General features: G+C 37.9%; 2 protein-coding genes across 3 annotated transcripts in view; both read right to left on the bottom strand.

Moving 5' to 3' along the window:
- zgc:154058 (uncharacterized protein LOC795538 homolog) overlaps nucleotides 1-18,787 on the bottom strand; it is a 53,513-nt gene extending 34,726 nt beyond the window's left edge. Inside the window, exons 1-5 of one of the 2 annotated variants that reach the window (XM_041788807.1) lie at nucleotides 18,671-18,787; nucleotides 17,618-17,867; nucleotides 8,630-8,677; nucleotides 4,524-4,610; nucleotides 3,358-3,425 (exon numbers count right to left, since the gene is read on the bottom strand). In XM_041788807.1, the coding sequence (XP_041644741.1) occupies nucleotides 3,358-3,425; nucleotides 4,524-4,610; nucleotides 8,630-8,677; nucleotides 17,618-17,682 (268 nt within the window). In that variant the 5' untranslated portion in view covers nucleotides 17,683-17,867; nucleotides 18,671-18,787. Of the gene's footprint in view, nucleotides 1-3,357; nucleotides 3,426-4,523; nucleotides 4,611-8,629; nucleotides 8,678-17,617; nucleotides 17,868-18,550 lie in introns of both variants that reach the window. The other variant, XM_041788806.1, reaches the window with a different exon arrangement.
- A 2,421-nt stretch (nucleotides 18,788-21,208) lies between these two features.
- Nucleotides 21,209-27,415, bottom strand: LOC121511435 (tripartite motif-containing protein 16-like). The gene is made up of 7 exons (XM_041790122.1): nucleotides 26,834-27,415; nucleotides 26,403-26,498; nucleotides 26,067-26,300; nucleotides 25,806-25,965; nucleotides 25,556-25,687; nucleotides 24,413-24,549; nucleotides 21,209-21,910 (listed from the first exon to the last, which is right to left on the bottom strand). The coding sequence occupies exons 1-7, from the start codon at nucleotides 27,233-27,235 to the stop codon at nucleotides 21,527-21,529; spliced, it is 1,545 nt and encodes a 514-aa protein (XP_041646056.1). The 5' UTR covers nucleotides 27,236-27,415; the 3' UTR covers nucleotides 21,209-21,526.
- Between the last annotated feature and the right edge of the window lie 224 nt (nucleotides 27,416-27,639).

Here is a 27,639-nt window from a genome sequence, read left to right on the forward strand (position 1 = left end):
GCATGTTTTCTTTGTGCCAACTAAAATACACACTGACTGTGTGTATGTGAGATTATTCTGCGTGAAACCCTTCTGAGGCCACAGTCACTGTTATTTCTTCCTCCTCTTTCATTCAAAATGACCACATGCAGGGTTTTCACTGGCTCTTGGTCAGGGCGGTTGTAGGTTTTGTATTTTTCACAGGACAACTAAAGTTATGTTACTCTAAGGCCTTAACAGATGGCAAAGAGCTGATCAGAACAGCGGCATTGGTTACCTACTACCTGATCTAACACTGGTGTCTATGGCTGACATGGTTTGAGAAACATATTTTAGCATATTTCATGTTTAAGAATATGAATTAAAAGTGTTGCTTGCTTTATTTGTTGATCAATCCTTCGTTTTATGCAGGCATGCACCATATAAGAATAAAATAGAACAATGTTGAATAATGGATAACTATGTGAAGAGGGATAAACTGAAATTTAGGAGAGTATATCTACTGTATCTCACACATTTTACGTTTATCCACTGTTATCTGTGCTTACAAGGCTTCTCCTGAATCAAAAGTGAATCCAAAAAAGTATGATTCTACCCCTACCTAATTGGCACCATTTAATCTAAGGGTAGCAGACAGCTATTTTGAGTTTTACCGGATTTTGTCAAAATGTTTTGGAAGCATGGCCTTTCTACCAAGGCCTTGATTGAATGCACAAGATATTTAAATGTTGAATGAGGAGGCATTATTCAAAAAAAACAACTGCTATTTACAGTGTCGCGTAGTTCTTTGCCCTTTTTCCACAAAGTTATGACGAAATTTGTTTTTATGTCAGTTTAAGTTGTCAACAGTTACTGAAATTTTCCTTAAATCCGTTTCTATATTCTTAAAATAAAACCTGCTTCTTTTTAATCAGTAATTGCTCCATGTGCTCTGAAACTTTGGCTGCAGACATGCAAACAAAGAATACTCCAGCTTACATGCTGTAAATTATTACTTTGCAATCTGATTAGGTGACAGCAGGAGCTCTGCCCAGGCCACATGACAAAAAAGTATATCCTAATACTGTAATACTGTCAGGGCTGCTATCAGTCTTAGTTTCATCTAAACTTTTCTCTTCCTGGGTGACAGTAGTGCCAAGCTTTGCATAAAACAACTACAAAAATAGTCTAGACCAACACAAACCTCCTTAGAGTGGGGTTTACCATATTTTTCTTTTAATTTTTCATTAATAGGAACTCAAATTATAGTTCTATCAACAGAAACTTTACAGTAAATGTTTATAATTATTTGCCTAGCTGGTTATAAAGGCTGATATTTGGCATGGTATTAGGTGTTTTTTAACTGGTATTTTACCGATAGCTGATAAAATTAATCACTACATCACTGGCATCACTTCCCATCTTCCTGTTGCTCCCCAACATTTCTAATGTTGATAAAGCTAGAGTGAAATTACTCATTTTCGAATTACTATTTTTTATTAGGAAATTTTACTTTTGTGAACTAGATTTTGTTTTAGATCATAAATAAATTCCATGCATTTGCTACTGCGCTCACGAATTTCTAGTAGTCGCTATCAGTATCAGTGCTGATAGCAAAAAAAGCTGTATCAGTTGACCCCCAGTTTTAAAGCTAGAAAAATAACAGTTTAAGCTTCAAAATGAACCAATAAATTTACATTTTTTGAATTCATTCCACCAATCAAATCAATGAGAAGTTATCTGGACTCTATTGAACAGTGTTTCTAAAGTGGTGGGTCAAAACCTTAAAATGGGCCACAGAGCTTTCTTTGATAGGTTTGGAAATGTGTAGAACAAATGTGTCACAGCAACATCAATGTGAGTAAACCCCACCACATTTTATTTTACTGTTTTCTGTGATAAGGGTTAAATTGTAAATGTTTTCTCAAGATTTCAACTGATTAATCTATTTTTTCTCTGGATAAAAATCTGGTTAAACTATGACAGCGAGATAATTCCTCAGTAAAACAAACTGTATTTATGCATGTCCTCCCAGGGATTCGGTTATGATGCTTTCTAAAACATGTTTGGCTTTGCCTGATGCTTTTTCTCTGACTTTTTGTTCTGTCTGAGGTCCAAACAACAACATTTTTTAATTAAATACATTATAATATACATTACACTAAATACAATATTTTGGGAAATTTGGGTTTTAATTTCTCATTAAGGTAGCTCCTGATGCTAGACAAGTTCAGAACCACTGATAAAGACAATATCAGGTCCTTTTACTTTTTTGTAATACTATTTACCAATTACTTGGTAACATTTTAGAGAGAAGAGCTTCCTTTTAGAACCAAAAACCTTGAGAAAAAATCAGAATCATGGTAAAAGATTGTCTTTTTTTTTCTTTTTTGAATGCCCTTACATCTTAATGTTTTGACAGTTAGTCAGAAATAAGAAAATCAAATTTAAAACTGTAACCTTGGCCTTTCTATACTAACCTTGCAAAGCAGATAGATTGGCAAGGTTCTATTTCAGTCATCAGGCAAATCCAGCTTGTAAAGCTCCAATCTGAAATGATTGTGTCAGGACCGAAAACGGACTTGACCAATCAGCGTAGTTTGAGAAGAAGGAGATGGTAGTTACAGGCGGTGTTTAGTTGTACTGGAAGCCAATAGCAATGGCCACCAGATGTAGGTCAAGTATAGCAGCAGTTTTATCAGAGCTTGACCACATTTCTTTATGAAATAAAGAGCAAAGATTAGTGCTGAAAGCGTTTCATATGTTTATGAAATATGTTTTCACTCATATCTCAACCTGCTTCGGCATGAATTGCAATAGTTGCAGGTGAGGTTTAGTTGTTCTGTAAGCTGTTATATACAATGGCTGCTGTCAGTGCAGTCGGATGTCGCTCCAGTATAGCAGCAGTTTTATCAGAACTGGGCCACATTTCTTTACTAAAACGAGAGGAAAGAACCTTACTGAAAGCTGCTCTTGGCAGAGAGGATGTTTTTCGCAATTCTCCCAACTAGCCTCAGCATGAATTTCTTCCACGAAGAAGGTGCACCATTCATAAACTACAACAGCACCTGTCTGCCAAGCTCAGGTTACTACCAGAGCTGCGCATGTCTACTACTTCATCTCGCATGGTTGCTCTGACTGGCCCATAATCAATGTGACTGACATCCAATCGTCCAATCACCTGAGTCCTACCCTTCCCAAATGCTTCGTATGGAAGGTTTGAATGTGAAATTTATACATTCAGTAGATAAATCAAACAGTGTATCTGGTGTGTCAGGTTACTCTCTACTCAGTAAAGAGGTGACTTACAGCAGAAATTGAAGCAAATGTAGATTGCTCAGGATATTGTGTGTGCGTGTTTACATGTATGTGATGCTCTGTGTGCACATGATCTCTTACCCATGAATGATCCCGTGCTGCAGATAAGGCTGAAGAAGCAGCTCTCAGGGGGAAGAGTCCCACATTTACTGCAGGAGAGAGTACACAGAAATAAATCAGTGAAATGCTGCAAATCAACCTCCTGCACACCACATGGAAGCTGCACCACTTATTCCCCTCTGTTGTTGTGCATTCAGAACATACTGTATAGCATGTTTACTTGATTATTTCAGCTCATGCAATTAGGAGGTAAGAGAGGGGTTGAAATCACACTGACTGGCTTGCCATCTATGAGCTTTTGACTTTTCACCTACTGCATTCTGCCTCTCTTCTAGGAATGGGAAATGTTTGTAGGAGAGGAAGGCAGGAGACAGTCAACACAGGCTGTCTGTGCCCGTGCTGCTGCTGCCAACAAAGCCAAAGCTTTCTCAGCTGACTGCAGTCACACACAAACGCATTCCTCAGTAAAATGTAAAATTCAAGTGGACTAGCACCAACATTGATGATTTTTAGAAGAATCTTTGGTGTGTTGAATGATTGGACAGATGGTTATGGCATATTAGCGTAGTTTTCCTTGCAAATGTATTCGCCCAATAGCACTAAAAGTAAAACTTTCACTGTAGATTGAGCTTAAATGACAGCACTGCATTTGTAAAAATAACACTCTTTTCAACCTTCATATGTTATAAACACTTCTAAATATTTTCCCATGCTCATTATGTGCTCTCAAGCAGTGATTCATTTGCTACTTTTAACAGTTTCTCCAGTTGTTTTATACATACCACAGTATTTACTCTGCAGTCTTTGATGTTTGAATCTCAGAGGGACAAAAGCTAAACATAAGAGTGGGAGTGTCTTGATTTCCACCCAAATGTAAGCCGACTCCTCCACGTGTGTCTGTGTGTTTACATGGTAAAGTTCAGACCCACGCTCTGCCTCAGAGCTGCCACGGTGGCAGGCAGCAGGATATTTCAGCCCTGAGTTATTTTCAGAACGTACACACCCCCACTCAGGACAAGCGTCTCCTTTAAGCTCACTCGCTTTTTCATCAACAATGTGCTGACAGGGGTCACGTAAAAACAATGGGACAGTGTTCCTGTTTATAAAAACCAGACAGAAACTAGAAACAAAGAGAAAGAAGAGAGACAGGCAGAGAGGAGAGGAGACAGGGTGGGAGTCTCACCCACCTGATGAGAGGTACATTGTCTAGTGTGCAGCACAAGGTTGGCCCGCTCTGCAAATACAGCTCCTCTTCACATGACTGGTTGTACAACCTGGGATATCAGACACACATGCACAGGCTCAAAACAAGAACAAAAAGTCTGATTCTTCATACATTTCACATAACAATAAACAACCAATGCTCATACAGGAAACATGATTAGTAGGTGTGGTAGGAACTTGTAAATGGCTTGTAAGTGAGACAAGACAAGCAGTGTTGTGGTTAACGTGTTACAAAATACTCCATTAGAGTACTCAGATTACTTTTTGTTGTAATGAGTAATGTAACGCGTTAGTTTTTACAATTCAAGTAACCCCGTTATCAGTTACATTTTCATAAAAGTAATCCGTTACTGAAAGATGAATCTCAAATTTCCTCTCTTCAGTGAACAGCATGATACTGTGGAATTATCCCCATTATGTTGGATTTTTGGATTAAAGGGACAAGATCAGCATCCTGGTGAAACATAAGTTTAAAAGCTTTAATTGAATCAGCTGTGCAGCCATTTCAATTATGCGCTGTTATTACACACAGCATTCGAGTCATTCTGTCTGTCTCTGCTCAGCTCGTTGTCAGATTGTGAGCATATTAAAGATCTGTAAATGTTTTCCTGTCTGTTAGTGGTGTTCTCAGACTGCAGAGATACAAATTATGGGCTGTAAATTACACTGTACATTGGCATTAGAGTCTGCACATTCAAATGCAGACGTGTGGTCGTTATCCATCCTTTTAACAACCGATGGCTAAAGGGTTTTAATATTTAGTAACGCAAAAGTACATAGTACATAGTAAGTAGAAGTAGGTAACTCAATAACATAGCAAATTACTTTTCTCAGTATGTAACGCAGTTATCTAACGAGTTCGTTTCAAAAGTAACGCTACCCAACACTCAAGATGAGACAAGTTTATTTATATAGCATCATTCATCACGCAAGGGGTAACTTGAAGTTCCTTCAGTTAGGAAAAGAAGCATTAAAACATTATCAAGCAAGTCATTGCGTAAAATGTAAATAAAAACCAGAATGCAACGATTTGTAGATCTCCTAAACCCATAATTTGCTCACAATAGAACATAAACAACATATCAGGTGTTGAAACTGAGAAATTTTACCATTTCATGAAAAATATGAGCTCATTTTAAATTTGATGGTAGCAACATGTCTCAAAAAAGTGAGGACAGGGCCATGTTCCTGACATTTTGAGAGGGACCCAACTGCAGTCAAGATGGCTGACAAGGGCGCCGCTATACATCCAATCCATGCCGGAAGTCCCAAGCAGAAGTTTGTTCCTCCTGTTGGACTCAGCAGCCAGTGTTTGTCAGTCTTTTTCGTGCCTAAGCCTAACCCTTGGTGCTGGACCTCAAATATATCACCTTCCCCACTGCCTTACCCTGGACCTAACCACTCGGGTTTTAATGCCTAAGCCTAACCTTAGATGCATGGACTTTCGGTTGAGATTTCCGGTATGGATTGGATGTATGTCGGCCATCTTGTCTGCAGCAAGGTACTCTTTGAAATTTTGGGACCCCATTCTTGCCTGATGAAGGACTCTAGCTCCTCAGCTATACTGGGTCCTGGATTTTTCATGTCACGATCGCCAAATGTTTTCTGTTGGTTCTGGATTGAAGGCAGGCCAGTTTAGTTTAGCACCTGGACTCTTCTACTGTGAAGCCATGCTGTTGTGAAATGTGGTTTAATGTTGTTTTGCTGAAATATGCAAGGTCTTCGCAGAAAGAGATGTCTAGATGGGAGCATATGCTGCTCTAAAATCTCTATATATTTTTCAGCATTGATCGTGCCTCCAGATGTGTTAGCTTCCCACACCATAGGCACTAATGCAGCCTGCCTGTTGTTTATGCAGTGCCGCCCAAGGGCTTATAAGCCCACGTTGAGGGACATTTTTCTAAAAATATTTCACAATTTTAAGATGACAACTTTTGCAGATTGGTGAAGCTCTGGCTATCTTTACTTCTTAGACTCTGCCTCTCTAAAATGCTCCTTTGAAACCCAGTCTTGTTACTGACCTGTTGCTATTAAACCTAATTACTTGCAAAACAGCTCCTACAGCTGTTTTTCGTTAGTACCACCTACTTTTCCAGCTTTTTATTGCTCTATAGATTTTTGAGATTTGTTACTGCCATCCAATTAAAAATGAGAAAATATTTTTCATGGAATGACAAAATGTCTCATATTCAGCATCTGATATGTTGTTTTATGTTCTATTGTGAATAAAATATGGGTGAAGATTTGCAAATCATTGCACTCTGGTATTCATTTACATTTTACACAGTGCCCCAACTTTTTGAAACTGGGAAATACAAGATCAACAACAACTGATTTTGTTACCTTCTAATTACTGAAGGCAACAAAACACTCCGTTGTAGATTAAAGTCTTCATCCAAGGTTACTTTCTAACATGCTAAATATAAAAAACATCCATTTGAATGTTAGATTTCTATGTAAACTACACCCAGAAGACATAAAAAGGTGATAAACCACCAAAGCAAACTCAATTGAATTATTTGTATATAAAGGCACATTAATTTGGTTTAACAAGAGAGAAAATCAATTTAAGAAGATGGAAAGAATTCATGGTGCCATACTAGAAATTCAAGGGTCATATTTTTTTAGAGACTTGTCTGGAATTCTAGATGAAGCTGCTCTAAAATGTCAAATGCTTTTTTTAATATTTTAAATATCAGCATTATGTATACTAGGGTTGGATAAAGAACATCCTCCACCACCTAAGAATTGTTTGAAAACAACCTTCAAAACCCTGAGGGTTTTCTGAAAAACTGCACAAAGCGTTTAAAATCTTTTACTAAAATCTTTACTTCTCAGCCACAGTAGCAGATAGAGACATGACATTTCTAAACATCTGAAAGCTTAAACCCTTGGCTTTAACTGTAAATAATCACCTTTGCCCAAAAATGTAGTTATCAGTTAATCAAATCAAAGCATCAACACCTCTCTACTCCACTTAAAATGTGTGCTTCATCTACTGTATCTTGGCTAATAGGTCCACAATCACATCACAATCTGGGTTGTTGCCAACTCATTGTTGTTCTTAACGTCTAAAATACTGCTGTAGTCCACCTCTATGTTACTCCCCTCACTGAGGTTGTCAGTACTGTAGTCTTTGTCACCAACTATTCAACTTCATAATTTTACATCCATCAGCTTTTCGGCATGGAGGCTAAAGAAGCTTAAACTAAAACGTTTTTACCTCATTGGCCTTCTAATGTAGTCCTTCCAGTACATTAATGTATCACATTGCAGCTCCTCAGTCAGGTGTCTTAAGAACAATAACATCATGTAAAATGCACTGATATGGCATCAGCTTCTAAAGGCAGAAGCAGACCAACACCTCATACAGTCTTTAAGGTACACACCAATGCTGCATTGGGTCTAAATGGGTTCAATAATCACAGAAGAATAAATTATATATATTCTTTCATAATTTAGATCACATTTCAGACTTTTTATCTTTATTTGATTGTGAAAAAGAGTGCAAGGAATTGCATGTGTTAAAGGAGCTGCAGGTCAAACTTGAGTCCTGGCTGCCCATTGTGAAAAACTGGGGTCTGACCTAAACGCTAGGCCTTCATGTCCCAACAGTTTATGATTTTTGGTCTATATCGCCCAACCTGTAATTGTGTGACACATTGACACCACGTGATTAAGGGGAGTACCGGTACTAATTTTTCCACTGATTTTACTTGTAGAGACTTATCATCAGCCTGTCCAGACAAATCTAACATCCAAAGGAACACTCATTGATACTGACTGTGCTGAGAACAAAGAGTGTAAAGTAAACACTTACGATCAATGTCAGCCTATTACAGTTAGTATGAAACAGTAATATTTTGATTATGCAAGCAGATTTACACAAATTGCTTGAAAATAACCCTGTAACAAAATGTTCCAGTAGAGATGAAAATGTAAAATATTGGGACAAAAAACAACTGTGAAAGTGACAAAATACCAATTTGCAAACTCTGATTTTTTTAGAGTGTGAATGATGCAAAAGAGGTGTGTAGAAGCAAAATAAAGGACAGATTTAACAACATACCAGTTATCCACAGGGCAGACATGCTGGTTATACAGGGCCATGGCATACCTAAGAGAGAGAGAGAAAATATGATGACCTTAATAAAAAGATATTTTGGGTATATTTTGAGATGCCTTAAGATTACAGTGCCAAACAAAGTGACTCAAGGAGAAATATTTCAAAACAAGTCAACTTTTCAACCAAAAATGGACTCCACATACAGCAAGAAATGCACAGAGGAAATAACCATTACAGTGACCTCTAAATTTCTTTCACGTACAGAGCACTGTGAGGTATAAAGTTGGTATTTGAAGAGCGTGCTAATAGTATAATAATGTGTAATGAATTAATCATATACCTTAAGCTGTATGTTTTCTGTTTTGTAGCACATTTAACTCCTGATGTACGCAGTTTAAAATGGCTGTTATTTTAAAGCCAAATGTGTTACTTCAAATCAGCATGATCAACCTTTTAATTGATCTTTTTTTTAAATGTTAAAAAGCAACTAGGGTTCCAGTGTAGCTCAGTAGGTAGAGTCAGTGCCCATAAGCTCAGGCTGTAGTCCTCCATGCACTGGTCCTGGGATTGATTATGGGTCTTCCCCATAACCTCTTCTCATATTTCCAGTCTTTCTTCAGCTGTCCAATCAAATACAGGCAAAAAGCCTGAAAATAATCTTTAAAAAAGCACCTAAAATAGTAGGCTTGCCAGTATGGCCCAGCACCGAGTCTGTTCAACCTTCCAACTCTGGTGACCTGGTATTTGACCATTTCTTATCGCCCTGTATGGGACTCAAAGACAGAAAAAAACTGGTTTGTGTCAACCAAACTGGAATGAATAACACAGAAATCCAGCCGTGTTTATTCGGACAGGTTATTGACCCGCCACATCCTCAGTGAAGTCAAAGACCTAAGGATCGAGAGATAGAAAATGGACTTTGCAAGCTGAAGACCCAGATTTAGAAACAGCACGAACATTACAAAATGTATCTGTCCTTTAGAATTATATTTCTTTTTCTTTTAAAGTGTAAAATGCCCCAGACTCTGTATAATTGCTAAAATACTTTAGGTTCCTTTCCAGCCAAGGGAAAAATATCATGATTCCTTAGAGGGAGCTGTATAAATAGGATCTCCCATAGGACTGTGTTAAAGAAAGCTCAATATCGATCATGCAGTATCTTTAAACTCCAACATCTGGAGATCAGCATCAGTCCTCAGAATTGTTATTTTAATCAAGTAAACAACTTTGAAGAAAGATGCACAATGAATTACGAATTTACAGCAGCAAATACGATAACATTTTAGAGGCAAATGAACAGTGCTTGCTCATTCAGATTGAGTGTGTTTTACACACTCTTACACTATTTTCATGCAGTCAGACTAAACTAGTGTTAGCTATCAGCTACCCCTGAAGAAATTAGAGATGCACTGATTGTGAAAACCAGGACCAGTATTGATACAGCCCATTTTTTCCTTTTCTTTTGTTTCCAAAAAGGATATTTTCTCTCGTTTGACCATTAAAGAGATCAGCTCACTGCTAATACTAATGTTAAACGGGTAAATCAGAGCTCCTCAAATACAACTTTTCATAATCACTGAGAGAAAAAGTTACAAATAACAATAGTTAGAGCAAATACAGATTGCTGAAATAATCATACAAAAGAAAAAATATCAAAATTTCCCTTTTGCTCATCTCCACTTTTGACCTTATAAAGCAACAGCTATTTTATATCTTATATGCACACCTACTGTATTGGTTTGGGTAAGGTAGCGTGGTAATTATCTGTGTTTATATGTTCTTACTTTTCAATGTGATTCTGTTTACATTTGGCTGGTTTTACTTATATTAGATCAGTGCCACCCTGGGATAAAGGGACTTAATCATAGTAAGTTCTCTGTGCTAATACATAGGCTAAATAAAGAAAAATAAACAAATATCAAGTTTACACAGAAAGACCAGATAGGTTTCCAACACTGAGTCAGCCAGTGAAGTACTGCTGAACAATACCTCAGGTCCTTTTGCTGCCTTTGGGCTAAGGTGTCATGAGTTTATTTTCCCAACCTGCGTAATGTACAACTACACACGCCTTCTCTACTTTTCAATACAGTTGTTCACTGAGATCACAGAATGTTTTGTTTTAAAACTTGTACTATTATAAAAAACATATCAAAGTATCAACAATTTAGACAATCAGACTAAACACTTTATGTAACTGCTGAAGACAGAAGAGGATGAAAGAATCCTTGTTCTTTTAATATATGCCAAACTGGGCTTCAAACAGTAAAATCTATTATCAACAAACAGAGGGGGCACAAAAGAAAGCTTCAATGGAAACATTATGTAATGTCATTCCTTTGTTATAACACAAACAAATGTAATTAACAATAAAATATAAAAATATCTATTTTCAACCTCCAGGGCAGACAGCAAGAGTCAGAAACACAGGGATGGACTAAAGGACTATTCGTCTTGATTTGTGAAAGCACTCGTAGTTCAGTGGGAGGTTAAGTGCAAATTAAGTTTGTTTCCATGGCAGACAGCATCACAAGCCAGCCTTTGAAGGATAGAGACATATACTGACAAATACAGCTGCTACCCAGAAACTAGACATGTGTCAACACATGCAGACATTCATGACAATATCTGCAGTAATAAGACAAATTTCAGTCCCACAAAGGTTCTGGTGTCATTCCGATATACCAACATCTCAGAGAATAAAGACGAACATCCCAAAATAAAGTGCTAGGTCTCAGTCATGAAAACAAAACACAGCTCCATTCCCTCTTCTCACACACTGGACATTTTCCTTAGACATCACGTTGTGGTCTCGAAGCTCAAACCTAATTATTATTTTGTCATCAGGTGTTCCTGATAAACACAGGGAGTTTAACAAACTGTTTTTGTTTTAGTCCCTGAGGAATGACTACAAACTAAAGACAATGAAAATACAAAGAAACATACTCCATGCCCCAAGTTAACAACATATTTGTAGCTCACTGAGCAGCAACAGCTAGAACATGAAAACTTACATTACAAGTTTCTTGATGTGACTGCTAGCTACTAGCAGTATTAGCTAGGCTAATATTTGTAGCTTGGTGATGTTATCAAATGAGGAATGTAGTTGTATCATGAATCAGCTTCACACAGGCTAGGAAGTGACTGGGTGTTTATATGATGTTTTAACAAAAAAAATCTAATTAACTATCCATAGTCTTTCCATAGTTGATCAATCAGGAAGTGATGAAACAGTTATTACAGTTTTTACTTCCCTACACTTTCAACCTGGAACCCAGCAGTATGATGCTATTTAAGCATGTGATTACAAACTCAGAGAATAATAGTAACACTTATAAACTTACAGCATTTTAAAGTCTAAAGTTAAATTCACGCTCATGCTTCAACCAAAGCTGCACGGTTCAAAGGTGTTTTCATAGTGCATTTCTGCGACTGCACAGTAAAAAAGCCCATTACCACAACTTAAGAAGCTCATATTGATTTCAGACAGCATCATATTTGCTGCCCTAGACAATACATTATTGTGGAATGACAATGTGTTTTGGGCTTTTGGATACCAAGTGAATGCGCTTCAGTACACGCAACCATATCATGCATTAACAATACGTCTTCAGTGGTACTGGAAGTCACTTGTCCATCTCTTATGCAAACAGTAGCCTATACATAATTTCTGTGGCTCTCTTACCTTGGTTACTGGTTTGGTTCCTGGATGTTCTGTGCAGTGAAGCTGCTTGTAATAAAAATAAGTGGGGGTAAATTAGCCAAATTAGCCACAAGCTAAGAAGCCAGCAGTGCCTCTTTAACCGCTTTTCTCCCTCCTGGTGTTGTAAACACCATTTTAAATGAAACCAAGCAAATAAATGTGGAGTACTGGTTAAATTAAAATACCTCAGTTCAGGGCAACAAGTTAAAAAGGAAGTCATGATGTGTTGTTTGCCGATGATCCGGTTCTACAAGCTGGCTCCTATTGCTTTTTCTCTATTTTTGTTTTGTTTTGTTTTGAAGATATCAAAAAATGAAAAATGCCATCAAATTACAAGCCATTTTGGAACCAAAACATCTGCTCTTTTCTACTCAGCTGAGTGAAAGAATCTGGCTCTCTAAAAAGAGCTGCTATTTCCAACACTTCAAGCAGGGCTGGATTGAAGGAAATAGCAGCTCATAAATAAAGCCATGTTTCTTATTTACTAGTAAATAAGAAACTTCACAACTGATCCAATTTAGATGAAGGCATCCCAGACCAGCCCTGTATGCAGGCTGAGCTATCGGTATGTCAACACCAAGGCCTCAAGGATAACCTCTTCGTATTGATTGCCAAAATAAGTTATAATTCCCAGTTAATGCATTTTATAAATGGTATCCCAGACAAGCACATAGCATTGCACTTCTCGCTGATTCAGCTGATCCAGCTGTTGCCCAACTAACACCTCTGTTACTACCTTCAAAGTCAGCAGAGAGAGGTATCACTTCATCCTCTCTCTATGTCAACAATCATCGTGAAGGTAAAATGTCATGGGGGTATAAATATCAAGCCTTGAAGTGCCACTGTGAATCAGCCTGAAGAGACAGGTTGCAGATAACGACAAGAATTTTCTTCCCCACCCTGAATCACTTTACTATTTATTTTAAGGTTGTGTTCATTTAGTTCATATTATCACAAAATTTCTTTGTACTGAATTGTACACTAGAGGAGATCCAATTTAAAAGCCTGATGTTAAATCTCTCTGGTTACTTCTAGCAGATTAAAGTTAAGCAAAGAGTTCTAATGGTTTTGTAAAGTTGACATAATAAAGTATCTATCTATTTAAGCACAGAAGTGTCTCTGAAAAGTGTGAGCACTCAATAGTCAAAACTCAGCGCTACACGTGATTGGTGAGTACAGGTCTGATGGAGACTGCCTTGCAGGATAGCAGCATTTGGTTGGAATTAGGTTATGCAAATCAGCACGTGAAAGTCATATTGAGCCAGATGGCAGGCATGTTGTCTGTTAAAGCAGGACTCTTGCATAATGCAGCAAGGAGACCAACATGTGTGAGTGGAACATGGCCGTCAGGTAGAGAAGGCTGCCAGAGCTCCAACTTTGAGCTCTTGAACCACATGACATTAGACTTGATAAAAACAAAAAAGCTTACAATGCTGTAGAGAATCATGGTCGTCATAAGGAGACAATAGCAGAAGAAACTATAGCAAAGTAATGTTATAATGTTGTCATTCTCCACAATCTTTGATGCATTATTTTTATATTTGGTCATCATTCATAACGAGAATAGCAGCAGAGCCACTCTGGGACCTTTTACAAGAGGTCCTTTTAGCTGTATGTGAAACTAGACTCGTGCACTCTGTGCTCAGACAAGGCTAAGTAATAATAGGTTTGCTTACATAATGAGACCTCACTCTTAGCTCAGCAGTGGTTGTAACCAGTAATTGCATGTCTGTGAATGATATTTAGGCAGAATTGACTATGTTGTACTTATTTAGGATCGAACAAAGAACTCATAGGACACGCTATTGTGGAAAGATCTGGAATGGGGGAAAAAACGTGCATAAATAACACATCAGAAATGGCATAAGAGAGTGTGATGAATAATGCTGGTAAAGATCAAACAATATAGATACCTGTTTGATACCATGGCAATAAAAATAGAATCCCCTAGGCACCCAATGCTGGGAGATTTATTGTTTTCAATGACCAGACATTTCAGGCAAATTTTAACCTTGCAAAGCCAATATCATGTCTGTTCTTGATACCCATTTCATCAGGTGGATCCATCTTGCCAAGCTTCTCTCTGATTCGCTTTTTTCTGATCAGAGAATGACCAGACTAATCGGCATCATTTAAGGAGAAAGAAGCAGAAGCAACGGGTGAGGTTTAGTAGAAGCCTGAAAACAATGGCAGCCAGTGAAGAGATAATAGTGGATGCAGCTAAAGAAGTGGCTTTATTAGAACTAGAAGGAGAGTAAAAAACTTTTCAATGACAGCCTTCTTGGTGCAAAGATATATTGCCTACTTTGGTAAGAGTCTGATTTACCAACTGGCTTCACTGACAGTGAAGAATCACATGTTGGCATGATTACAGCTGCCTGTCATGTTTTTGTTATGTAGTTTCCCCCATTGTGGTGGCCCATGCCTTCTTTACTCGTGTTTTCAGTACCCTCCAAGTTACTCTCCCAAGCTCCTGTATTATGCAACAAATGTTATTTTAAAGCCTCTGCACTTCTTGACACTGCCATTAATTAAAAAACAGTGATTTTCTTTGAAACACATGGTCCCAAAAAGTGTCAGAACATCCAACATCTGATAACCTCAGCTAAAAGGCATGGTGTTTAAAAGTACTTTAAAAAGAAGAAGTGTCTTTAACAGGTGCAGTATCTTTAACAGCTATGGCTTCTATGTGAAGTCTCTCTAGTTGGCATAAGCCTGAGTATTTTTGGCTACACAGGCCATCCATACTCTTGGCATGGCCACCAGATGCTGAGAGAAAGTTTTGCTTTCGCTCCCTATTTCTCTCCTCTACTATTTACCTTACTCCCCCTCAAGTCACTCACACTGAGAGAGAGAGGGCGTTACGCAACTTGTCACATCCTTTGACATTCCTCGAGTCTGGAAAAAGACCCTTGACTGCTCTTGGAAACAAGGCGCCCTTGTCAAGGTAAAGGGAAGGAAATGTGTTTAAGGGACTGACAGTCTGCAGCATTTGGGCAACTTAAATTGGATCAACTTTCTACCCCAGAGATAAAACCAAGAGAAATGTGCAGAGCTGGCACTTTTTTCACCTGATGTTCTCCAGTGCAGTATACTGTAAGTCTGATAAGGTTGACAAATTTTCAGAACTTAATGCATTTTTTCAATACCAAGTGATTTAAAATTAATACAGCCTGTAATTCCAATGATCTATATTTTCTAAAAGTAACAAAACCTTGGAAAATTAGATCTGTTTCATATGATAGATCCTCAGGAGAGGAATGAATTCATCAAAGATTGTAGGCAAACCCCAGCACACAATAGCAACATTTGAGTCCACTATAATGCCATTTTTCAATTTAGATGGAGTAGTTTGCTTGCAATTTTTGATGATTGAAAACAAAAAGTAGGTATCTATAACCTATGATTATCACTAGTTTCAAATTTCAGTTCAAATGTTTGTATTGTGACAACCCAGAAAGGCTAGAACAACATTTACAGTTCAAACTTGTCTCCCTGCACACCTGAATACACACTCCTGCTTGGACAGTGAAGCCGCCACGTCCACAGACAGTTATTGGTGCACATGGTGTCAGCGTTGGCATCCAACGTCTTACTTAACTCATCATACATGTAACAGACAGCCTGAATGCAGAAAAAATAAGGCAACTTGGAATCAGGCCACCTGTCTGTCTCCCTTTGAGGTCTGAATTCCTTCTTTCAGAGTAATAACAGAGAAGCTCAAACATAACCGGGAGGTACTACGGCTGTCCTCTAAACAGACCTGCTCAGAGCTGTAGATAATGAGGCTATACTGTGAACCTGCACATCACACTTTAAGAGAGGGGTGATAATCCCAGGTCCGTCTTGAAGAGAGTTAAGCCACATGAGATCACCATGGCTGCCAGGAATTTCAGGGTAAATATGCCGCTCTGCCTTACAAGAAGAGAGGCAGCGGTATCAAATGGCTTTGCTTAAAACTTAAAATTAAAAACTACATCTAAGAATACAAACAACCTTTACCCAAATGAAAGACCATTCAAATATCACAATTATTTTAAAATCTTTCTCAGGACTTTTATGCAAACATAGGTATTTAATATCAAACCGTATAAATATGAAAGCAGATGCTGGTGCAAACGTAGACGTGAGGCTCTTCTGGTCATTTTGCCATTTGAATTAAATGTGAGAATCAAAAAGAGACTGAGATTGGTCAAAGTATGTGTAGGTGGAACAGGTGTGTGAAAAAGGTTTTACGGTTTCATGAGACAGTCTTAGGAATTGCACAAGTGCTGTTGTGGGTTAACGTCATAATATTATTTCACATAAGATGCAGTTTATTCCACTGTTGATTCAGATATTGGAAATTCTTAGGCCTGTGTTACAATTTAAAAAATACTGCCAATTAATTTCAGAATTGATATAGTTACTCACTACTAATCACCTTTGATTGTTAAATTTTAAGTCCACTTTCTTCATTTCAAACTGTTTTATACGATTTATTGTTATGCTATCCTAAAATATGTGTAATGGACTTCTCATTTGGATAGAGACCTGCTTTTATTTTGAGAGGACATAAGAATTTCAGATAGATCGATTATCATAAGACTATGATAGGAACTTAACCATGAAAGGGAACTTGACATTGACTGGAAGGAAATAAGGGAACTATAAAAAGTGAAATGTTTGATAATTCAAAGTGCAGATAAATTTTGACTTGACCACTGAGTTGTGTGGGTTTTTTTTTTTTTTTACTGAAAAGAAACATTAAGGTGCAGTGGTGTACTTATTTTACATCACTGTGGCTGAAGGGAGATGTTACAGTAGCTTAACCAAAGAGTGCTGAAGCACAATGACAAAGCATGCAATGAATACGATGAAACAAAATGTATACACTGATTAGGGACCTAACTGTTATCGCAACTAATGCAGTAATTCCAACAATCTTACATTTCCTGTTAATCTCTGTTTATTCTCTTTATATGAATCTGTGTTTTGCCGATGTTTTATTGACAATATATTTTCAATTTGGGGGGGATGCATTGTTCCTGTGTGTGAGGTGGTTTAAAATATTGTGTTAATTACAGTTTAAGCATGTTTTTGTATGACAGCAGAAAATGAATATTTTTAACGGCAGCTAATGTTTCATTCACAAAGGTGACTACACTATCTTGCAATGCCTTTAAATCGTCCTTTACATAACATCAATCTTGTTGCACTGAGCATCACTACTCACTATCATGGCAGAAGGTAGTTTTTACAACTCATTCAGTCTTATTTACCTAATAACACATAAAAAGTAAGACACTTACACGACCCATATTCCAGTGATGGTCAGCACTGGAAGGCTGACAGGCAGTATCATCCACAGAGACATCTTCTAGCACCTTCAACAGCCCTTTTCTTCTTTTTCCTCTTCGGCCAGCCGAGCGATTTCTGCTCAAGTAGCACTAACATTTAACTGAGAGTGACGGACATCTGCACGGCCACCGACTGATTCATTTTCCTGAAGGGGGGAGGATGGTCGATGGGACACCGGCAGGACAGATGCGTCCCTTGGAGCTGGTGAATGAGAGGAGATGGGAGGTGAGTAATCATCATAATAATCAGAATCATAATCATGCTCATGCCTTGTTTATTCAATCAGAATCTGAATCAGGTTTAATGAACAAGACTTTGTCCATTTCCAAGAGGGACATTACTCTGTTTTAGTGTGCTTTTTCCAATTAAAAAGACAGACAGCTACATACAGGAGTAGGCAACAGAGATTAAAATACAGATTTATTTAAAAAGACAACAATAGTTGTAAACAGGGTAAGCTTTTTGCAAAAACACTGTTTCAAGTAAGGCATTGCAGACACAGCTCAGGTTTATTGAAATGACTATTTAAAGGTGTTTAATCACTAAAAAAACTGTAATGCAAATGCTCCAATACAGAGGCAACTACTTTCAAGATGCTTTAATTTTCTGTTTTTACTTTTTATACACTGACTTTTGCCACTTACTTAACCGTTTTGGTGTCTGTGATGTTTGTCTGATTAAGTCAGTCTTGTGAACTATCAATAAAAACACTACCTAATGTGTGTGGTGTGCCCTTATAATTAATTTCTCAGGCGTATATTTATACCTTTTTCTATTAAACTCAGTTTAGCTTCATCTCTCCTCATGCCACATACAGCTCCTCACCTTCACGTTTCTTGCTAGCAACGACGACGAACATCAAAGAAAAATCAGAGACTACTCACCTAATGACTTTACGTTAGCTGGAAGTTTCCCTTGTCTTTTTAGTAACTTTGAGTACCCCGACCTGCTTCAAGCACCTCTCTTGACCTTAAACTATTCCACGCTGGACACGGTGTAGTCACCTTGTTTTATTTCTGTCGTTGTTTCCACAACCACCGATGTCCCGTTAGCCTTCTTCAGACTGAATAAAGTGGGGGAAGGCTCGCGCTCACATGCAGTCGCTCTTCTCGCATCGCCGCCACGAGACACTCGAGAGTATCCAGCTGTTTGTCTCCGCCCCGGAGAAAACCTGTAGTAGCAGGGGTGCGTTGAATTTTAGTTTACTTGTGCGCCGAAGGAGGCGGAACGGTGGGACCCGACTATGAAATGGAGAAGTTAAAAAGCAGTTTAATCACACTGTGTTACTCCTTCTCACACAAGAACTCAATAAATGTTAAGAAGTGATTTTCACCGTTTTAAACATATTCTTTAAGGTCTCGTCGTAAGCGGCCGGAACTGGAAATAAAGCCGAACTCTTCTGTTTCCTAGCAACACATAACAGACATTGGGAGGACGATATTCGTTTCTTCATTTTGGTTTATGTGGAAAACTCCAGGCGAATTCCATGCAAAAAAGTACTTTGTGGGCCTTGGTTCTACTCTAACTTTATCGGTGTCCATAATTTTCTTTTCTCAGCGTTACTAAATAAGCAGCTGATACCTGTGTGGAGATATGACACAGTGAGTGAGCAAATCTGTACTTGTTCTGCCAGTTCATATAAACAAACGTGTTTTTGCTGCCCCCTGGAGGACAAACATATTTACATGAGAGAGATACTGGTGAGGGACCAAATGTGGCGTCTCAGTGTGTGGAATTAGTACCCAATCTAGGTGATTTCATCTCTCCTGATCATTTTATATGCAGCAGAAAGGACACTGCAACCAACCTGTGATGACTATCATTTAAAATGTAAGTATACTTGCATTGTTTAGAGTGCTAAGTGCAAAATGTGAGCCCCAGAGGGACTGTGGGTGGGCTGCAAATAGGTAATACACAATAACTTATAATGACAGAAATGTAAAAGAATTAAACCTGGCCTTTCCCTCTGGCAGGAGGCAGAGGTCCATTAGTACCAAAACCTCCTGCATCCACCACAAGGACAGTTTCTTCCCCTCTGCTGTCACTCTGATGATACCCCTGCCCTGCCCCCAGACTCTCACTATTCTGAATCATTTTACAAAATCATTGCATGTCTATGCAGGCTTTATGTGTTACATTAATGCCAGATAGACTTTATCTTTTCTTTTTATAACTGCACACTGTGTTTTATATTACTTTTGAAAAATGCACTATGACCTATTTGCCAGTATACCTGCACATCTGAACAGTTTTTCTTCTTGCACCTTTGCAAATACTTTTGAGTTGTTTATATTGTATTATGTATTCTTATTTTGCTTCTATATTTTTTCTATTTAAAGCTATTAAAGTCTAGCCTTTTCTTTTTTAAAAATTATTATTAACCTCCTAATATTGTTATTCTTCTTCTATGTTATATTTTTGCACCAAACACCAAGTCAAATTTCTTTTATGTTAAAATGTATTCAACAATGAAACCTGATTCTGATTTTGATAACATTTTAAAAGATAATAAAATACCTGATTATATCATCTTGATTGATAAGTTGCCATCCTTTAGGTATCATATTGAGCAACTTGTAAATAAGTTTTTATTTCAGAAATAAGTCTTTTATTTCTTTTACTGCAAAAAAATACTTTTTATTTCTGCCGCTTTTATGCCTCTGATTGACTATGGTGATATTTTATATATGCATGCATCTTCTCAATGCCTTAAATTTTTAGGTACTGTGTACAATGGGGCACTGAGGTTCATAACTAATCTTAGTCTTTTACTCATCATTGCATTCTGTTTGAGCAAGTCAGGTGGCCATCATTATTGAAGCATAGGTTAAATCATTTGCATATCCCTATTTATAGGGCTACTTAATCTGCTTCCCTCACAATTGTGTGATTGCATTCATGTGAAAGTGCTAAAAGCTTCAGTCCTCACTCTGTGATTCGGTCACAAGATTTACTTTTGCCATCTGCGCCTAAGTGTGTCTTGAAGTGGGTAAAAGGAGTTTCAGGTACCCTGCTCCTGCAGCCTGGAATCCGCTACAGAAGACTCTGGGTCCTGGGGAGCTTGGCTTTCTAAACCTTTTAAAAGTAGGCTGAAGGCACTGGAGGAGGATGCTTTGGCTTGTAGATGTTTTGACCACTGACTTTGAGCTCTGTGACTTGGGATTAGTTGATCTGTGTTTTTAACTGCTGTGTTTCATGTCTGTAAGCCTGTTAGATGTGCTGCTTCCTGTCCTGACCAGGACACTTGTATGAGATGCTTGACCTCAGTGAGGTTTTCCTGATTAAATACATTTAAACTGATAAAATGAAATAATATTGAACATTCTACTGCGCTAATGTCTTGGGAGACATGTGGAGGTTATAGACTTTCTGTACTACTGGAGACAAGATTACTAATACACAACATGGATAATAAAACAAAAGTAATTCAAGTTCCAGTAAGGCCAATGTCCACAGAAAACTTTCAGGGTCCAAATTTGTAGTGCCAGAGAACAACAAATAAAAATACAATAAGACTGGTGTTTTTGAAGCTGGATTTTAATTTCACAGACAGAATTAAATGGCAGAAATGTGATGAAACTTTGCTTCAACATGACAGAAAAAAACAAGATATAGATTATAGATAAATAGAATGATCAGCAGTTAACATTGTATTTAATTACTGCATAATTCTGTATGTACAACTGATAAACCACCCCTGAGCAATAATCATACAGCAAAACATTCAAATGAAAGCCAATCATAAAAGACATCATACATGATTGGATTCTGCACTATTGACAACATGAAACAAGCGAGTGTAATTCCTGAGTAATATTCAGTATCTTTTGCAATTTGATGGAACTTAAAGAAACTTCAGTCTACAATCTTACAGTCGTACCAAAGCCCCAAACACTGAATGCAGGGTAGAGAGGTTCAGTGAAAGTAGTCTGGACTCTGTGTAGAAGCTGCATGCCATCAGAGACACTGTAAAATGCAAGTACTCCTGCTGCATGATCCAGGTAGACGCCGATACGAGACGGCACTGGAGCTACGATATCTTTGCTCTTATTATTGTGCACAAAGGACATTTTGGAGTCGCTGCAGTACAGACTCCAGGATTTGTCATTCCAGCCCAGGCTGCAATCATTGCTATTTCCTTTACGACGGATGCCTCTGTAGGTGACGGCCACGTCTATCTCAGTTCCTCTCCAATCCACTTCCCAGTAGCAACGAGATCCAGAAATGCCATCCCTGCTCACCACCTGGAGGAGATGTGAAGAAATGAAATATTTAAACATTTTGATGGTTGGTTCACAACCTGTGACTTGCTGCAACAAATGATGTAAAATCACTTGCTTTAAATGGTATGGTATGATACAGTAGTGGTCATTTTGCTGAATAAAAATATGACTAAAAGTGACAACATTTTTCCATGAGTAAAACAAGATTATGACTTGCTAAAAAATAGACATTTGATGATAAAAAAAACTAATGACAAAAAATAAATTTAGTTTTAGTCAGGGAAACTGAACAAAACCAAGACTTTAGTGCTGGACTGTTGGACATAAACATGATCAGAATTTAAATGTGAAAAGAGAAGGAATGTCATAATTTACATCAGTTTATTCTGAAATGATTTAAGAATAAATAGTGAGTTAATATGAGTGTTTTCTTATTAATTTGTTATAATTTTATGGTTTAGCTAATTAAGTAGACAACAAAAGTTTGAAATAAAAGTAATGATGAAAATGTAAAAAGTTTTCATTGTCTCAATCTGGAAAAAAAATCTTTTGGAGTTTCAATTGACTTAAACTTGCTAAAACTTGTTGAAAATGAGTAAAATGTGACCAAAAACAATATAAATCCTTATTTAAGGACTAAGACAATGTGTAAAGCTGCTGTCAAAATATATAATGATGTAATACGATATGATAAACTTTGTTTTACTTGCCTAGCTGTTCTTGAAGCATAAAGGTTATATAGCTACAGGTTTATTATGTGATACAATACAATAAGGTTTGTATGATACAATACAATACCACTGGATACAATATGATACGACATGATACCATAAGACAATACGATAAGTCTGGCTGTATATTTCTGACGGCTGCTCTCACAAACCACTTACCTGAGATACTGTTTGCCATAATATGCTGGTACAGCAAATTTCTGATTTAAATTCAACTTTCTTTATAAACAAAGTCTAGCAGTTACATTGATGAAATAACCACATTGTAAACATTACAGACTAAAACATTTCATAAATAAAACAGAAAAAAAGGTCAGCGGTCTAATCCAGGATTAAATTATGCATAGATCTGTTTTAGAAGTTCCATGAACAGTGGCTTTGTTAGCTCTAGCTAAAGCTAAAATAGCTACGCTAGCTACATAATTAACATTACTACATAAGCCAATTTAGCTAAGATAGCTTTAGCAATGTGAGTTTTAGCAAACATACCTAAAGAATATGTAGCAATTTAGATAACATACCTACGTAGCTTACATAGATGCTTTGTGAGCTTAGCTTTAGCTAAGTTATCTGTTAAGCTCCATTACATATAACTAAGTTAGCTTTAGCAGTGTGAGTTTTAGCAAACATACCTAAAGATTATGTAGCAACTTAGATAACATACCTACGTAGCTTACATAGATGCTTTGTGAGCTTAGCTTTAGCTAAGTTATCTGTTAAGCTCCATTACATATAACTAAGTTAGCTTTAGCAGTGTGAGTTTTAGCAAACATACCTAAAGATTATGTAGCAACTTAGATAACATACCTACATAGCTGACATATTTGCTTTGTGAGCTTAGCTTCAGCTAAGTTAATAATAATAATAATAATAACTTTAAATTATCTATGTAGCTTTAGCAAAGTGAGCTTTAGCAAACATACCTAAAACTAACTTAGCTACACAGCTAACTTAGATATGTAGCTTAAGTAGCTGCTTTGTGAGCTTAGCTATACCTATGTTAGCTACATCGCTCCATTAGCTACATATCTCTGTTAGCTATGTAGCTTTCACAGTTAATGGGCAACTTAAGCAATGACAGCTGTGTTGGATTGTCTAGAGTGAACAGAAGAATGTTGGCACACTTATTGCACTTAAGCACTTAAAGGAACTGATGAAGAATCGCGATGAGTCGAAACATGAAGTCATCCCTGTTAAATAAAGAATTTCTATCGCATCAGAGTGCCTTGGATATTCAGTTGTGACTGCCATCTCTACTGTAGACTATATTTGCAAATAATCTGGCACATCGTGCTTCAATTTTTTGTCCACTCATCCTAAAGAGCACCTGATCCTGGTTAAATTTCACCGACAACACTCACCCTCCTCTCTCAAAAAAATTAAAACATGTTTGAACATTGAAACTGAAGAAGGCAAAAATATATATATATATTTTTTGTATAAATATTGAGTTTACATTGTTGTCTTCAAAATGGATAATTTCAGGATCCATAAACAAGGTCTTAGGTCTTATTAGGGTACCAATACCACTTTAAAACATTTTAAATGTTTATACTTGATAAAAGAATGGAAGACTTTTAAAAAAATTTGAAACAAAAAACAATAAAAAAAAACATGAGTAAATGTAAAAGTCTTCATTCAGAAAATTCTTTAATATTTTAAAGTTTCCTAATAAGAAAGCGCTTTCTACTACAAGGGCTACATTAAGTATTTGTAATGCCCCCCCTATTCTAATTTAGCTGTAGTGGATACAGCTGTAGTAAGAACGTGACATCAGGTATTAAATCCTCACCTGCTGCCAGTGGTCAAATCGTTCAGCGTGTTCAGGGTAGTTCTTTGGATCATTCTTCATAGTAGCTGTTCGGTTTCCCTCAGACAGGTGGAGGTTGGGATGAACACTGTTGACATCCAGAATCAGCTGGCAGGCATCTAAATCATACAGTACAAACACATTATTAATCACTTTATAGGATTTGTTTTCAAATACATTACATTATGTTGTGCTTTACTGTCCCTTCATATGCATATGCAGCAAGGATGTCCAAACTTTTTCCACAGAGGGCCACATACAGAAATATATTCGGACGGTGGAGCCACTTTTATATTCCTCGCAGTGAGGATTTTCAAGTTAGTAAGACTAATCCAATTGATTAGAATTGAATTGAGTATGCCTCAATTGGTAGGGTGGCTGGCAGGGCAAATAGACAGTCATTTTCAGGGTTTTGGGCAGCCAATCAGATTTCAGGGAGCCCCATTTAGCCCCGGCAACCACTGACTCTGCCCCTGAAAGTTACTGGTGCTGCTATTTGCTGTGATAATCCATCCATAAAATACAGTTAAGCACAAGCTTCATGTTTTAACGTGGGCCATATTTCATTTTATCTCTAGAATTTGCTGCGGGCCAATCAAAAGTGGGCCACAGGCCACATTTGGCCCCTGGGCCATAGTTTGGACACCCCTAGTATACAGGAAGCTTCTGTGAGTTTGTTTTGTTGTATTTAAACTTCAACTAAGTAAATATGTGCCCTCCCTTACAGCACCTTATTTAAATGCTATTATCAAGAGAAGGAAACGCAGGAACACCTGTGTTTGCTGAAGAAAACTCCACTGTTAGTTTGCTTTCTTACTTTTCACCAAACCTGTTCTGCTGGCAGTATTTCTTGCGTAATGTCAGTTTCAGTTGTTTCACCTGCTAGTATAATCATCCCTTTTGTTATGCTAGACTTTTCTTCTGCATACAATGACTATTATAATATGAACTTTTATAACATTCCTCACTTTCTGGAGTTTTAAAAGCTTTGATTTGACTCTGAAATTGGGTTCCACTGTAACAAATCAGTTCACTATGATAGAGACACTATTTTAGCAATAATCTGATTAAAAGGAAAACAAAGCAGAAAATAAACAAGAAACAGATTTAAAAACTACAGCTCACATTGTAGGAAGTCCTCTCTTGTCCTCGGTTCTTCTCTTATTCTTGGTTCATCTCTCAGCTTTAGTTCGTCCCTCAGAATCGAGTCCCTTCTCGACTGTGTCTCACCTTCTTCCGTGATGTGGACTTCCCGTACTGTAAACCAAAACATACAAAAGGAAGCATAAGCTTCATAAAAGAAATATAAGAGTAAAAGAAACACTTAGAGAGACAGTTCTGCTTCTGCAGATGTTGAAAGATCCCCTTTTTTCACCTGCTTCTGAGATTTTGCTCGTTTCTGTCTTGCTGATTTCTTCAACTTGCAGTTTGAGTGAAGCGATGGCTCTCTTGGTCGTTTCGAAGGAGTAATAAGGGGCGACGTTGATGCTGTTGAGGTCTTCGTATCCTGAGGGGCCTGACAGGGACTGCCAACTCTGGAAGAAAACATGAAAAAAGTAGAAGATTGAGATGGAAGAGGAGGCGGTACACGAACAGAAAAGTTGGAGCATTCCTGGTCGGGGTTCTTGGACCTCACCTGTAGAAAGTGGATGTGGTCGTCGGTGTGTGAGAGCTTCTCCAGGTCGTTGTGTCTCTTCCTCAGGAGAGTGATCTCTTCCTCCAAGCGGTCCAGCAGTAACTCGCCCCGTGTCACTGTGGTCCTTTCGTGGGAGCGAATCATCTCCTTAACTTCGTTGTACTTTCTCTCGATGGAGAGCAGGAGCTCAGTGAAGATCCGCTCATTTTCCTCCAGAACCGTCTGAGCAGAGTGCTGTTTGAAACATGGCAGACAGTTTGAAACCTTTTTTTAAACTTAAGTAACTGAGTTTCTTGGTTTTTTTTGTGCCACACGTTGACTTAACTTTTTACCTACTTTGACTGATTCAACAGCTTGTCGGAGCTCCTGCCACTTTTTAATTCTCTGGTCGATCCTCTGTTGAGACTTGTGCAGGGTGCTACCAAGCTGCTTCTGTGGAGGGAATGACATTAAAGTTGACTGTAACATGACATATAAAAAGTTTTTTTACGTTCAAATCAGATTTGTGAAATAAAAAAAAAATCTACTCTCTCAAATCTTTTAACATTTGTACATCTAAAGTACCAATCCCAACAGATGTTACTTCATAACATATGAATAAAGAGCAGGACTAGACTTTCTTATATTACATGAGCAAACCCTTGGCCATGGTTGTGACACAAAGCTTCCTCTAACAGACAGAAACCTTGAGGACAACCAGATTCATCTGGCAGACAGTCATCAACCTCAACCAGAAGGTGATAAAAAAGACAGTTTTCACCACTTACTTGTTTCTCAGTCCTCTCTGTTCCAGCTGGTACAATGTCATGGTGCTTGTGTTCGTCCATCATACACAGAACACACACTGAAGTCTGATCAGTGCGACAGAAAGCCTCCAGCAGCTTGTCATGCTGAGCGCACACCTTCTCCCTCATCTGACCTGTGGCTTTGACCAGCTTGTGCTTCATCAGGGCCGGGTACTCGTAGTGAGACTGCAGGTGTACGTCGCAGAAGGATGCCATGCACACGTAGCAGGATTTCTCTGCTTTCTGCTTCCTGGTGGTACAAAAGTCACACAAAACATCCCCGGTCTTTGCCTGGGAGGCCCTGGGCTGATTCCTGCTGGTGGAGCGGCGAGATTTCTCTGGGTTGCTGTATCTGTCCAGATCAAGAGTGCTGGGGTGGGACATTTTTAACAAATGTTTCAATAATGGTGAAGATGAAATCCAAAAGTTAAATCCACAGGAGGCTCAGCCCAGCAGCAGTGTGTACAATTTTTAAGAAAACTTTAGGATCGAAAGCGACCAAAAAAGTTTAGATTGCCCAGGTGTAGATATCCACAGAGCAAATAAGCTCCTGATGTTAACGGCCTCAGTGAAACTGTGAGAGTGACGCTGTGTATGACAGAATGTTAGCTATGTGGTTGACTCTCACTGTAAAACCTGTTTGACTGGTTAGGAGTTTAATTGTCAGGGAATGGCTGTTACTCAAAAACACTGAAACAAAGAGGACTGAGTCAGAGACAAGGAAAAGATGAAACCACAAAAGATAGAGTCATGGACGAAAGTATTGACATCCTTGGAATTTAAAAATA

Source organism: Cheilinus undulatus, linkage group 6 (genome assembly GCF_018320785.1).
Source record: "Cheilinus undulatus linkage group 6, ASM1832078v1, whole genome shotgun sequence".
Taxonomy (NCBI): domain Eukaryota; kingdom Metazoa; phylum Chordata; class Actinopteri; order Labriformes; family Labridae; genus Cheilinus; species Cheilinus undulatus.

Coding starts and splice junctions, on each gene's coding strand:
- LOC121511435 (XM_041790122.1), bottom strand. CDS start 27,235: ATGTCCCACCCCAGCACTCTTGATCTGGACAGATACAGCAACCCAGAG. Junction 26,301..26,402: donor AAGCTGTTGAATCAGTCAAA/GTAGGTAAAAAG, acceptor TGTTTCAAACAG/CACTCTGCTCAGACGGTTCT. Junction 25,966..26,066: donor ACCACATCCACTTTCTACAG/GTGAGGTCCAAG, acceptor GTTTTCTTCCAG/AGTTGGCAGTCCCTGTCAGG.